This window comes from Taurulus bubalis (assembly GCF_910589615.1).
Source record: "Taurulus bubalis genome assembly, chromosome: 13".
Taxonomy (NCBI): Eukaryota; Metazoa; Chordata; class Actinopteri; order Perciformes; family Cottidae; genus Taurulus; species Taurulus bubalis.
The window spans coordinates 1,625,090-1,638,540 of record NC_136601.1 but is presented as its reverse complement, the minus strand read 5'-3'; the positions used below and the strand labels follow the sequence as shown (position 1 = coordinate 1,638,540).

Here is a 13,451-nt window from a genome sequence, read left to right as displayed (position 1 = left end):
ATTTCACGATCTTTTCCTCAACCTTACTAACTATTTCACGATATTTTCTTAAACCTAACTAACTATTTCATGATATTTTCTTAAACCTAACTAACTATTTCACGATCTTTTCCTCAACTATTTCACGATCTTTTCCTCAACCTAACTAACTATTTCACGATCTTTTCCTCAACCTAACTAACTATTTCACGATCTTTTCCTTAACCTAAGTATTTCACGATCTTTTCCTCAACCTAACTAACTATTTCACGATCTTTTCCTCAACCTAACTAACTATTTCACGATCTTTTCCTTAACCTAACTAACTATTTCACGATCTTTTCCTTAACCTAAGTATTTCACGATCTTTTCCTCAACCTAACTAACTATTTCACGATCTTTTCCTCAACCTAACTAACTATTTCACGATCTTTTCCTTAACCTAAGTATTTCACGATCTTTTCCTCAACCTAACTAACTATTTCACGATCTTTTCCTCAACTACTTTACAATATTTTCCCAAATCTAACTAAATACTTCACGACCTTTTTTGAAACTTAACTAAATATTTTACAACATTTTTCCGAACCTAAGTATTTAATTATCTTTCCTGAACCTCACGATGTAGTTTTGTTGCCTACATATAACTGAGTTGTTTCCTGTGAAGACCTTTATTTTGAAAAGACTTTGCGTTTAACAAGAGTAAATTTACTTTATTATGAAAACGCACGAGGAATGAGGAACTTCGTTGTTAGATATCGTACAATACGCTGAGGAAGGAGGTGAAGTTCACTCTTGAAAAGTGCTGACTGCGCGTCACATGACCTGCAGTACCGAGCGTGGCCACCAGACCAAAACCCCCGTGTGTGTGTTCACGGTGAAGAATCTGAAAACAGTTTTCTTTGTGTGCTTTGTGTCTTCAGGCCGACCAGCAGTACGCCAGCAGTGTAGCAGACAACCTGAAGCGCCTGTAAGTCACCACCTGCATGATGGGATGCCGTTTCTACGGCAACAGACTCTCCATCCCTCTGTGTGTGTGTGTGTGTGTGTGTGTGTGTGTTGTGTTTGATGTCGGCTCGTACGCGGCAGCCTTTGATCGCTGCTGTGCGTGAACAGCTGTGTGTGCCAATGTTCATGGCATGCAGTCAAAGTGCAGCATGTTAGAGCATGATAAATTTATCACACACACACACACACGTTAACATACTCACACACACACACACACACACACACACACACACACACACACACACACAGTCACACACACACACCGTTTCATTAGCATGAACCTCTTTGTAGAAACATTTTTACGAAGATCAAGTGTGATTTTTTTTCCTTCTCCGCCTCCTTTATCCTTCCCTCTTTCTTCCTTCCTTTTCCGTGTTTCCTTATATTAACAGTCTCTTCTTCCTCCCTACATCCTCGTTTCCTTTCCTCTATCCTGATTTCATCCTTCATTTTAACTTCTTCATCCTGTCTTTCCTACCTCCTAATCATGTCATTTTTTAGTTCTGTAACATCTTCATTTTTAGTCCCTACCTCCTTCTCCTATGTCCTTCTTTCCTTCTCTCTCATCCTCCTTTTTATTTCCTACCTCCTCTTTCCTATCTCCTCTTGTGTCCTTCTCTCTCATCCTCCTTTCTATTCCCTACCTCCTCCTCCCTATGTCCTCCTGTGTCCTTATCTCTCATCCTCCTCTTTATTTCCTACATCCTCCTTGCTATGCCCTCTTGTGTCCTTCTCTCTTATCCTCCTTTTTATTCCCTTCCTCCTCTTTCCTATCTCCTCTTGTGTCCTTCTCTCTCATCCTCTTTTCTATTCCCTACCTCCTCCTCCCTATGTCCTCCTGTGTCCTTATCTCTCATCTTCCTTTATATTTCCTACCTCCTCCTTGCTATGTCCTCCTGTGTCCTTATCTCTCATCTTCCTTTTTGTTTCCTACCTCCTCCTTGCTATGTCCTCTTGTGTCCTTCTCTCTCATCCTCCTTTCTATTTCCTACCTCTTCCTTTTGTCCTCCTCTTTCCTTCTCTCTCATTCTCATTTTTAGTCCCTACCTCCTTCTTTTCTTACCTCTTCTCATCCTTTGTATTTCCTACCTCCTCTTCCCTTTGTCCTCTTGTTTCCTTCTCTGTGTTTTCTCAGTTTCATTTCCTGTATTGTCCTGTCATCAGGCTCTTTGTGTCACATTTTATGAGTTAGTTTAATAAATAAAAGATAATAATGAGTAACTTCCTCTCCGTGTCTCAGTTTTCCAGCAGAGATCCAGTCCGGTCTCCTGGAGGTCGTCTCCCCGTCCGTCCACTTCTACCCCGACTTCTCTCGACTGCGGGAGTCCTTCGGAGACCCCAAGGAGAGAGTCAGGTGTGTGTGTGTGTGTGTGTGTGTGTGTGTGTGTGTGTGTGTACCTTTTTAATGATTGTTCTCTTGGTTCCTCCTCATGGTCTTCATCAGAGAATTAGGGTCTCCCTTTAGTGGAGACTGTGCAGACCTCGGGTCTTTGGAGAACTTGGTCTTTGGAGACCTCAGGGTCTTTGTGGTCTTTAGGGACCTCATGGTCTTTGTGGTCTTTAAGGACCTCAGGGTCTTTGTGGTCTTTAGGGACCTCATGGTCTTTGTGGTCTTTAGGGACCTCATGGTCTTTGTGGTCTTTAGGGACCTCAGGGTCTTTGTTGTCTTTAGGGACCTCAGGGTCTTTGTCGTCTTAGGGACCTCGGGGTCTTTGTTGTCTTTAGGGACCTCTGGGTCTTTGTGGTCTTTGGAGACCTCGGGCCTTTGTGGTCTTTGGAGACCTCGAGGCCTTTGTGGTCTTTGGAGACCTCGGGGTCTTTGTGGTCATTAGGGACCTCAGGACCTTTGGAGAACTTGGTCTTTGGAGACCTCAGGGTCTTTGTGGTCTGTAGGGACCTCAGGGTCTTTGTGGTCTTTGGAGACCTCGGGATCTTTGAGGTCTTTAGGGACCTCCGGGTCTTTGTGGTCTTTAGGGACCTCAGGGTCTTTGTTGTCTTTAGGGACCTCGGGGTCTTTGTGGTCTTTAGGGACCTCTGGGTCTTTGTTGTCTTTAGGGACCACGGGTCTTTGTGGTCTTTAGGGACTTCAGGGTCTTTGTTGTCTTTTGGGACCTCGGGGCCTTTGTGGTCTTTAGGGACCTCAGGGTCTTTGTTGTCTTTAGGGACCTCAGGGTCTTTGTGGTCTTTAGGGACCTCTGGGTCTTTGTTGTCTTTAGGGACCTCGGGTCTTAGTGGTCTTTAGCAACCTCGGGGTCTTTGTGGTCTTTAGGGACCTTGGCGTCTTTGTGGTCTTTGGAGACCTTGGGCCTTTGTGGTCTTTAGGGACCTCGGGGTCTTTGTGGTCTTTAGGGACCTCGGGGTCTTTGTGGTCTTTGGAGACCTCGGGGTCTTTGTGGTCTTTGGAGACCTCGGGTCTTTGTGGTCTTTGGAGACCTCGGGGTCTTTGTGGTCTTTGGAGACCTCGGGTCTTTGTGGTCTTTAGGGACCTCGGGGCCTTTGGAGAACTTGGTCTTTGGAGACCTCAGGGTCTTTGTGGTCTTTGGAGACCTCGGGGCCTTTGGGAAACTCCGGCCTTTGGGGACCTTGCGTTTTTTGGAGGCCTCTGGGGACCCTAAAGTCTTTGCAGACCTCGAGGCCAGAATAAAACAAGACTCTCAAAGTCAGTTTATAAGTTTTACTTTAACCTGATTAACTGACTCTAACTTTAAACACCTGCAGTTTATCATAATTAAAGCTGTCTCACTCACACACACACACACACACACACACACACACACACACACACACACACACACACACACACGCACGCACACACACACACACACCCACACAAACACACACACACACACACTGACTGTTTTACCTGCATATGTGTGTGTGATTTATCAGCTCCAGTAATCAGAGAGAGTTAGGTAATGGTGTGTGTGTGTGTGTGTGTGCGTGTGCGTGTGTGTGTGTGTGCGTGTTAAACAGCTCCCCAGGCGTCTGTCAGCCTGTCATGGCTAATTCATGAGGCTCTGAACCATACTGAGCGAGCTAACTACACACACACACACACACACACACACACACACACACACACACACACACACACACACACACACACGCGCACACACACACACACACACACACTTAAATTGGCTTGCTCCTCCTTGTCTCCTCAATGGTCATGCAGATTGAGATCGAGGTGACATCATCTTAGTTAACGCACTGTTGCCCTGTTATCTGTGGTAACGAGAGGGGAGGAGGTGAGGAGAGGAGGAAGGACAAGGAGACACAAGGAGGGGAGGAGGTGAGGTGAGGAGAGGAGGAAGGACAAGGAGACACAAGGAGGAGAGGAAGGACAAGGAGACAGGGACGGGAGGAGGTGAGGAGAGGAGGAAGGACAAGGAGACACAAGGAGGGGAGGAGGTGAGGAGGAGAGGAAGGACAAGGAGACACAGGGAGGGGAGGAGGTGAGGAGAGGAGGAAGGACAAGGAGACACAAGGAGGGGAGGAGGTGAGGAGAGGAGGAAGGACAAGGAGACACAAGGAGGGGAGGAGGTGAGGAGAGGAGGAAGGACTAGGAGACACAAGGAGGGGAGGAGGTGAGCAGAGGCGGAAGACAAGGAGGGGCGGAGGGGACGAGGAAGGACACAGAAAGGTAATGAGAGGAGGATGAAGACCCCACGATTAAACACGCGACCTTTTAGGGGACGAAGAATCCAACATGGAGGAAGAGTCACAGCTTTTATCCATCACTTTATGTAAGGAAGGATCAAGGTCCGTATTATTTATTGTGCAACAAAAAAATCACCAACATTGTCTAAAACATGTGTAGAACGTGTCTAGAACATGTGTAGAACGTGTGCAGAACGTGTCTAGAACTTGTTTAGAACGTGTCTAGAACATGTGTAGAACGTGTGCAGAACGCGTGTAGAACGTGTGTAGAACGTATGTAGAACGTGTGTAGAACGCGTGTAGAACGTATGTAGAACGTGTCTAGAACATGTGTAGAACGTGTGCAGAACGCGTGTAGAACGTATGTAGAACGTGTCTAGAACATGTGTAGAACGTGTGTAGAACGTGTGTAGAACGCGTGCAGAACGTGTGTAGAACGTATGTAGAACGTGTGTAGAACGCGTGTAGAACGTGTGTAGAATGTGTCTAGAACGTGTCTAGAACATGTCTAGAACATGTGTAGAACGTGTGCAGAACGCGTGTAGAACGTGTGTAGAACGTGTCTAGAACATGTCTAGAACGTGTGCAGAACGCGTGTAGAACGTGTGTAGAACGCGTGTAGAACGCGTGCAGAACGCGTGTAGAACGCGTGCAGAACGTGTGTAGAACGTGTCTAGAACATATGCAGAACGTGTGTAGAACGCGTGTAGAACGTGTGTAGAACGCGTGTAGAACGCGTGTAGAACGTGTCTAGAACATGTCTAGAACGTGTCTAGAACGTGTGTAGAACGTGTGTAGAACATGTGTAGAACGTGTCTAGAACGTGTGTAGAACATGTGTAGAACGTGTCTAGAACATGTGTAGAACGTGTCCAGAACATGTCTAGAACGTGTCTAGAACATGTGTAGAACGTGTCCAGAACATGTCTAGAACGTGTCTAGAACATGTGTAGAACGTGTCCAGAACATGTGTAGAACGTGTCTAGAACATGTGTAGAACGTGTCTAGAACGTGTGTAGAACGTGTCTAGAACATGTGTAGAACGTGTCCAGAACATGTGTAGAACGTGTCTAGAACATGTGTAGAACGTGTCTAGAACGTGTGTAGAACGTGTCTAGAACATGTGTAGAACGTGTCTAGAACATGTCTAGAACGTGTCTAGAACGTGTGCAGAACGTGTCTAGAACATGTGTAGAACGTGTCTAGAACGTGTGTAGAACATGTCTAGAACATGTGTAGAACGCGTGTAGAACGTGTGCAGAACATGTCTAGAACATGTGTAGAACGTGTCTAGAACGTGTGTAGAACATGTGATCACCTGACGTGAAGTGAACCGTTCTGTTGAAGCTTGAGAACCTTGACTGTTGAAGGTGGAACATCCGTCTGAAGGAGGAACTGAAGGCTCCAGCTGAGAAAACGTTCCTCTTTATTTTTAAACACACTGTTGTTGTTGTTGTTGTTGTGTGAACAACAACAACAACAACAGTGAAGTGAACAGAACCGTGTGGCTGTGGGAGGAACACGGTTCTGTTCACTTCACTGGTTCCCTATGAAACAGGATTGTTTTTAGACCTCAGCGGGATTATAAAAGAGCCGCTGAAAAACCCTTAAACTGGATAAACGTCTGAGGGGAGGGGCTTATTTATGGAACAATAAAGAGGAGGAAGAGGAGGAAGAGGGGGTCATGTCTGCAGGCTGGAGGAGTCAGACCATGAGGTCATCACATGATCATAAACCTCCACAAAGAAGCTTCTGACTCAGTTCAGAGGTCAAGCGTCAGCAACGAGCTGCGGCTTAATTTAGCTTTAAAGTCAGAGAGAAGTCATAAATAAATTAAGTCATAAATGAATAAATAAATTAAGTCTCCTCGTGTGAATACGACTAGAAAAAATAATAAATGGTTTATTAGTCTGTTTATGTTTTAAATCCTTTAAAACAAAATGAATCTACTTCAGATCTTCCTCTTCGTCTGATGATGTTTATTTTGTTCTCAAGAATGGAGACGATATCAATTATATAGTTTATACTAACACATGAAGCATATACTTCTATACAACCAGAGGAGTCACCCCCTGGTGGTCAGGAGAGAGAATGCAGCTTTAACACATGAAGCATAGACTTCTATACAATCAGAGGAGTTGCCCCCTGGTGGTCAGGAGAGAGAATGCAGCTTTAACACATGAAGCATATACTTCTATACAACCAGAGGAGTTGCCCCCTGGTGGTCAGGAGAGAGAATGCAGCTTTAACACATGAAGCATAAACTTATATACAACCAGAGGAGTCACCCCCTGGTGGTCAGGAGAGAGAATGCAGCTTTAACACATGAAGCATATACTTCTATACAACCAGAGGAGTCGCCCCCTGGTGGTCAGTAGAGAGAATGCAGCTTTAACACATGGAGACTTCTATACAACCAGAGGAGTCGCCCCCTGGTGGTCAGTACAGAGAATGCAGCTTTAACACATGAAGACTTCTATACAACCAGAGGAGTCGCCCCCTGGTGGTCAGTACAGAGAATGCAGCTTTAACACATGATGCATAGACTTCTATACAACTAGAGGAGTCGCCCCCTGGTGGTCAGTACAGAGAATGCAGCTTTAACACATGAAGCATAGACTTCTATACAACCAGAGGAGTCGCCCCCTGGTGGTCAGGAGAGAGAATGCAGCTTTAACACATGAAGACTTCTATACAACCAGAGGAGTCGCCCCCTGGTGGTCAGGAGAGAGAATGCAGCTTTAACACATGAAGCTTTGTCTTTGAAATATGTCGTATTCTTGAGTACTTCTTCCATCCAACTCGCGGCGTTAAAGCTTAAATCCTCCAGACCTTCTGGGTGTTTGATCTCGGTGCCTTTGAGAAGCAGCAGGATCATTATTCAATATGTTCAGCGTGTCTGCAGGTGTTTCCTCCGTCCGGTTCTGCAGGTAAATAGAGACGCTTTGAAATGATGCAAATTATGAAAAGAGCTGCTGGTCATCAGGGTTTGTCTCCCCTTCGTCTGGCTCTTCTTCACTCGTGTGACTCACGGTGCTCGTTAATCCCGTTACCACCAATTTCATTCTTATTGTTCTCGTCTTCCCGTCGGTCCTGTTGACTCAGCTGTTTACAGTCGAGTAGAATCTCAATTATTTCCCATTTTCCTTCCAGTTGTGCTTCTTTTTGTCTCCAGACATTTGTCTGTTTCTACATTTTAAGGTTTTCTACGACACATTTAGAGCATTAACACGTTTTTACTGTTTTTTTCTTCCATAAAACGTTGTTTATCAGACTCGTGGAGAGAAGACATTTATTTAACTGCTTGTATTAATGTCAGTAATGAACTGGTGTCGTTTCATGGTGATATCTGTTATTTTTATTTATTTAAATATTAGCTATTTAAAGACACAGTGGAGTAACTCCTCTTCCTCCTCCTCCTCTTCCTCAGGTGGAGGACGAAGCAGAACCTGGACTACTGTTACCTGATGATGTACGCTCAGTCTAAAGGAACTTACTACGTCCAGGTAGGAAGGAAACCGCCACAATCTGAATGATGAGTATTGTTAAGAAACAAAACCTCAATAATAAAGAAATATATATTAAATGTTAAATTAATTAAAGGTTTATTGTTTTATGAGAAGTTCTATATGGTAAAGTAAAAGAAGAGTACTTCTACTTGCCTTGCATTGTTGTATTTTAGTATATTTTGATGAGAAGTATATTTTTTCAGGTACATTAAATCGGGTGAAATATACCCAACGATAGTGTGACTATTTTTAACGTTAATGTTCTCGACTTAATGGAGAAACAGACTCTGATGTAACGCCGCTGGAGGTGTGAGGCTGATGAAACCGTTGCATTGTGGGTAGACTGACGGGGACGTTAATGGGGGCGTCGAGTCTTTGTTCCCTTTAAAGATGAAACGAGGGAGAAGAAGCCGTCCGACATCTAAAGGAAGGAAAACAAACGATCTGCGAGTCTGAAAATACTCGATCAGGTGCTGAACTTCACTTGTTGAAGGTTAATAAAGAGAGAAATGTTTCATCATATGAAACAAGAATATGAAACGGCAGAAGCAGAGGCTTTTTATCATATTGTGAGCTGCAACAAACAGTTATTATATTAAATATAATTTAAATCAAATTCTTGATTATTCTGCCGGAAGCAGTCGTGATGCGTTCAAAGTTTGACGATAACGACGTTTTTTACAACTTCTGGCTGATTACTGAATCCCACTGGATCAATACTCTCTCCCCCCCCCCCCCCCCCGCCCCCCGCCCCCCCCCCCCCCAGTTGGAGGACGACATCGTCGCTCGTCCCAACTTCTTCACCACCATGAAGAACTTTGCGCTGCAGCAGCCGTCGGAGGAATGGATGATCCTCGAGTTCTCTCAGCTCGGCTTCATCGGTGAGTCTTATTATTACTATTATTAATAGTATTAATATTGCCAATATTAGTATTATTTCAGCTCTCATCAACTGCTTCAGTCTTATTATCCACATTTTATTATAAAACATAAGCGTGTTGTGTTGCAGCGATGAGGTGAAACATGAGCATTAAAGATTCAGTTTGTAAGACTCTCTGACTCACTGACTCACTAACTCTCTGACTCTCTCTTTGACTTTCTGTCTCTCTCTCTCTGACTCTCTCTGGCTCACTAACTCTCTGACTCTCTCTGACTCACTAGCTCTCTGACTCTCTCTCTCTGACTCTCTCTGACTCACTAACTCTCTGACTCTCTCTTTGACTCTCTGTCTCTCTCTCTGATTCTGACTTTTTGACTCTCTCACTCTCTGTCTCTTTGACTCTCTGACTGTTTGACTCTCTCTGACTCTCCCTCTGTCTCTCTCTCTGACTCTTTGACTCTCTGACTTTTTGACTCTCTCACTCTCTGTCTCTTTGACTCTCTGACTGTTTGACTCTCTGACTGTTTGACTCTCTGTCTCTCTGACTCTCTCACTCTCTGACTTTTTAACTCTCTGACTCTTTGACTCTCTGACTGTTTGACTCTCTGTCTCTCTGACTCTCTCTCTGACTCTTTAACTCTCTGACTCTTTGACTCTCTGACTGTTTGACTCTCTGTCTCTCTGACTCTCTCTCACTCTCTGACTCTTTAACTTTCTGACTCTTTGACTCTGACTTTTTGACTCTCTCTGACTCTTTGAATCTGACTTTTTGACTCTCTCTTTGACTCTCTGACTCGTCGCTCTGCTTGAGGCATCCAGTTAAACATTTTAAGTGTGAATTATTGATTTGACTTGAATCAATAAAGTCATTATTAGTTATATTCTCTGCTGAAAGCCGCGGGGACGCTAGCTGATTTATTTTGGAGGCTGAACCGAAACATTTTAGATTTAATTGGATTATTAAATAATTGTGACCAACGTGTGCAAAGCAGAACATTTGTATTGTTGGAAAATAAGCTCTGAATTTCAGTTTGGGGACATCATTAAAACAATAAAGCCTCAGATGGGATTCTCCTGGTGTGTGCGAGGCTGATGAAACTGTTGCATTGTGGGTATTCAGTGAGTGCCCGTCGCTCGCCCTTCATCACACTCTTTGTTCTTTATGGAGAGAGAAACTGTGCTGCAGGACGCTCAATATCACAATAACAAGAGTAACAATAATAAGTATGGCAATGATGATAAAAACACAATAACAATAATTATTATAATAATGGTAATAATGATGATTAAAACATAACAATAATTATTATAATTATATATAATTAATATAATTAAATTATAAAAAAATCTGATTTAAAAATGATTCACAAAGTTGATTCACATTTTAAAAGAATGCAGAATATTTTTTATGAACTGAAGAATTCTTGGCTCTCACTGCAGACGTTTGCTGAAGTGACTGATTAATGTATTGATGTATTTATTTATTGATTGATTGATTTCATGGATCATCGGGTACAGAAAACATAATCCATCCACACTAATACAAAACATATCTCTCCCAAGATGTTCGAAGAAAAGAAAACACAAAGGAGCTCAAAACCCTCAATAAAATGAATACTAAACAAAAACGAGGTTTAGTTGCTGTTTCGAGACTTGACACGAAGATGAAGGCTCCTCCATCATCGTCACCATCAAAAGTCCTAATGTGAGCCTCAGAAGGTCTGATTGTCCTCACAGAGATGGAGAAACAGACGCTCACACACCTTCTCCTCCCTCGTCTCTTTCTCTCTCCACTCGGCAGACGAGAGGCGCCAGACCTCTGTCTCTCCTCCTCCTCCTCCTCTTCTTCTCTCTCTGATGAAACTTCATTTTCACACTGAATCAACTTAGAACTCTTCATCAGCCCGCAGTCTTCATCAGAGTCATTATCCCTCTCGGCCAATCGATAGCGAGCTCAAGGAGCTGCAGCTCGATGCGACTCCATCTTCTGCCTCGTCTTGTTTTCACGCTTTCCTGCTTTCCATCACGCTCCTCGTCTCTTTCTCTGAATCTGATGATGGAGAGAGAGGAGGAGGTATTACTGCAGTATAAGTACTAATACACACAATGTACTAATACACAAGGTTACAATACTCTGATTACTTTCTCCATCATTCAATTTATTCTTTGCTTTGTGGGAAATGGCGTCGCAATTAGTTTGTTTAGTCCAAACCTCCATTATTATTAATACATATGAAAAGATGTCTGAAAAATATAGTTTTTTATGTCCAGAAATTATGAAGAATATTTAAACATTTGAAGAAAAATCCGCGAAAAAATTGGAGGAAACTAAATATGTGAAATTGTCGGAACTTATGAGTAAAATACGTGAAAAACATGTAAAAATAGAACACAACCATCACAAAATATGTAAGTTATTACCAATGCATGTAAAAGTATCTGCTAATTATTACTAAATTATATGGAAAAAGTATGTGAAAAATATACAAAAAATATTCAGAAAATCATTTGTCTACTAAAAATATACATTATTGCAATTATTAAAAGTAAAAACAGAGAATTCTCACATTATTAAATCTGGAACCATCGAATGTTTTTACATGAAAAATTACTACAACCAACGATGTAGTTTTACATAATTTTTCTGTCAATAAACTAATTGATTAGTGGTCTGGACTAATTCCTATGTTTTATGTGTAAAACTGCTGTCAGAGGAATGTATTGTAGAAAGTAGAAACACTCAAATGAAGTACAAGTACCTCAGGTATGTAGAGTACTTGAGCAGAAGTACTTTGTATTCACGGAGTGATTCAAAGAGGCGATGGAGCAGCAGGAGCTCTGGTTTCACACATCCAGGTTTCGGTCGTCTCTGAGCATCAAACCCCCGACCCCCCGGTCCTCCCACTGGTCCTGGTTTCCTGTTCCTGACCTCACCAGACCTCTCCAGGCGGCTGCTTCCACAGATCCATCAGCTGAAGCCGACTCACCGCATCTCATCAGGCGGGAGGAGAGCGCTGCAGGACGACGGCTCCAATCTCAGCTCGGCATTTGCAGGAGTTCATTTTTATTCCGTGGCGTTCGGGGACTGAAATGTCCAGACGCATCAAGGTGGACCTGAAGGGGGCGCTGAGCTCCATGTTGGCCTTTTAACTCCTCTGATTGTATAGAAGTCTATGCTTCATGTGTTAAAGCTGCATTCTCTCTCCTGACCACCAGGGGGCGACTCCTGGTTGTATATAAGTCTATGAGAAAATTCTTGATTAATATTTAATTATTAATAATAATAATAACATTTACAATAATTCAATAAAATATATATATATATATTTAAAAAAAATAAAAATAAAAAAACATTACAAATTATTTTTATTTTTAAATACAAAATACAAAAAAATACAAATTTAATAAATTAAAAAATTACAAATATAAAAAATAAAAAATATATATAACAAAATATATATAAATTTTTTTAAGTAAAAAATATTGTTTCAAAATATGAACAAATTAAGAGTGGAGGGCGGTGAGCTAAACCCTTTTCTTCGCCGACAGGAAAGATGTTCAAGTCTCTGGACCTGTCGCTCATCGTGGAGTTCATGTTGATGTTCTACAAAGACAAGCCCATCGACTGGCTGCTGGACCACATCATGTGGGTCAAGGTGTGCAACCCAGAGAAGGACGCGGTGAGCAGCACACCTTCTCCTATCTCACCTGAACGCCTCACCTGAACGTCTCACCTTCTCCCCTCTCACCTGAACCCCTCACCTCTACACCTCACCTGAACACTTCACCTGAACACCTCACCTTCTCCCCTATCACCTGTACACCTCACCTGAACGCCTCACCTGTAGCCCAGAGCCGCTCTAGAAGTCTGTTTGTTTCTCCTTCAGAAACACTGCGACCGGCAGAAAGCGAACCTGAGGATTCGCTTCAAGCCGTCGCTCTTCCAACATGTCGGCACGCACTCGTCTCTGGCTGGAAAGATACAGAAACTCAAGGTAACGTGTGTGTGTGTGTGTGTGTGTGTGTGTTCACAAATTGAATCTAAAAATAGACCTGTGAATATAAACCATGCACGGTGCATCTTGTTTAATTAAACTATCACTAACTACCCGACATACAAACAAGACTGGAGTCTTAAAATGGTATTTTAATTTGAGGGTAAGCTAATTCACAGGTGCAAACGTCTCTAACCAGCATTTATGTTTTTCCAAAGGCCAAACATTAAACTCTCTGAAGTATAAATTAAACATACAGGAGTTTTATTGTGTGCAAAACTGTTGCCTTGTGTTCAGTGGCGATGTTTTTACATGTACTGTCCTTATATCTGTGCGTGCCTCACAGCCGTGGTAACCAGGATGTATCTGCTCTCAGGTTGTCAAAATTAGATTTGCACATTAAAATTATAATAACGCACTG

General features: G+C 42.8%; 1 protein-coding gene across 1 annotated transcript in view; it reads left to right on the top strand.

Moving 5' to 3' along the window:
- LOC306745612 (alpha-1,3-mannosyl-glycoprotein 4-beta-N-acetylglucosaminyltransferase B) overlaps positions 1-13,451 on the top strand; it is a gene marked incomplete at its 5' end in the record, with an annotated part of 62,315 nt that overhangs the window by 38,841 nt on the left and 10,023 nt on the right. The window contains 6 exons of the mRNA XM_079228439.1: positions 903-949; positions 2,228-2,341; positions 8,077-8,152; positions 8,922-9,036; positions 12,585-12,715; positions 12,923-13,030. Of these exons, the coding sequence (XP_079084565.1) occupies positions 903-949; positions 2,228-2,341; positions 8,077-8,152; positions 8,922-9,036; positions 12,585-12,715; positions 12,923-13,030 (591 nt within the window). The remainder of the gene's footprint in view (positions 1-902; positions 950-2,227; positions 2,342-8,076; positions 8,153-8,921; positions 9,037-12,584; positions 12,716-12,922; positions 13,031-13,451) is intronic.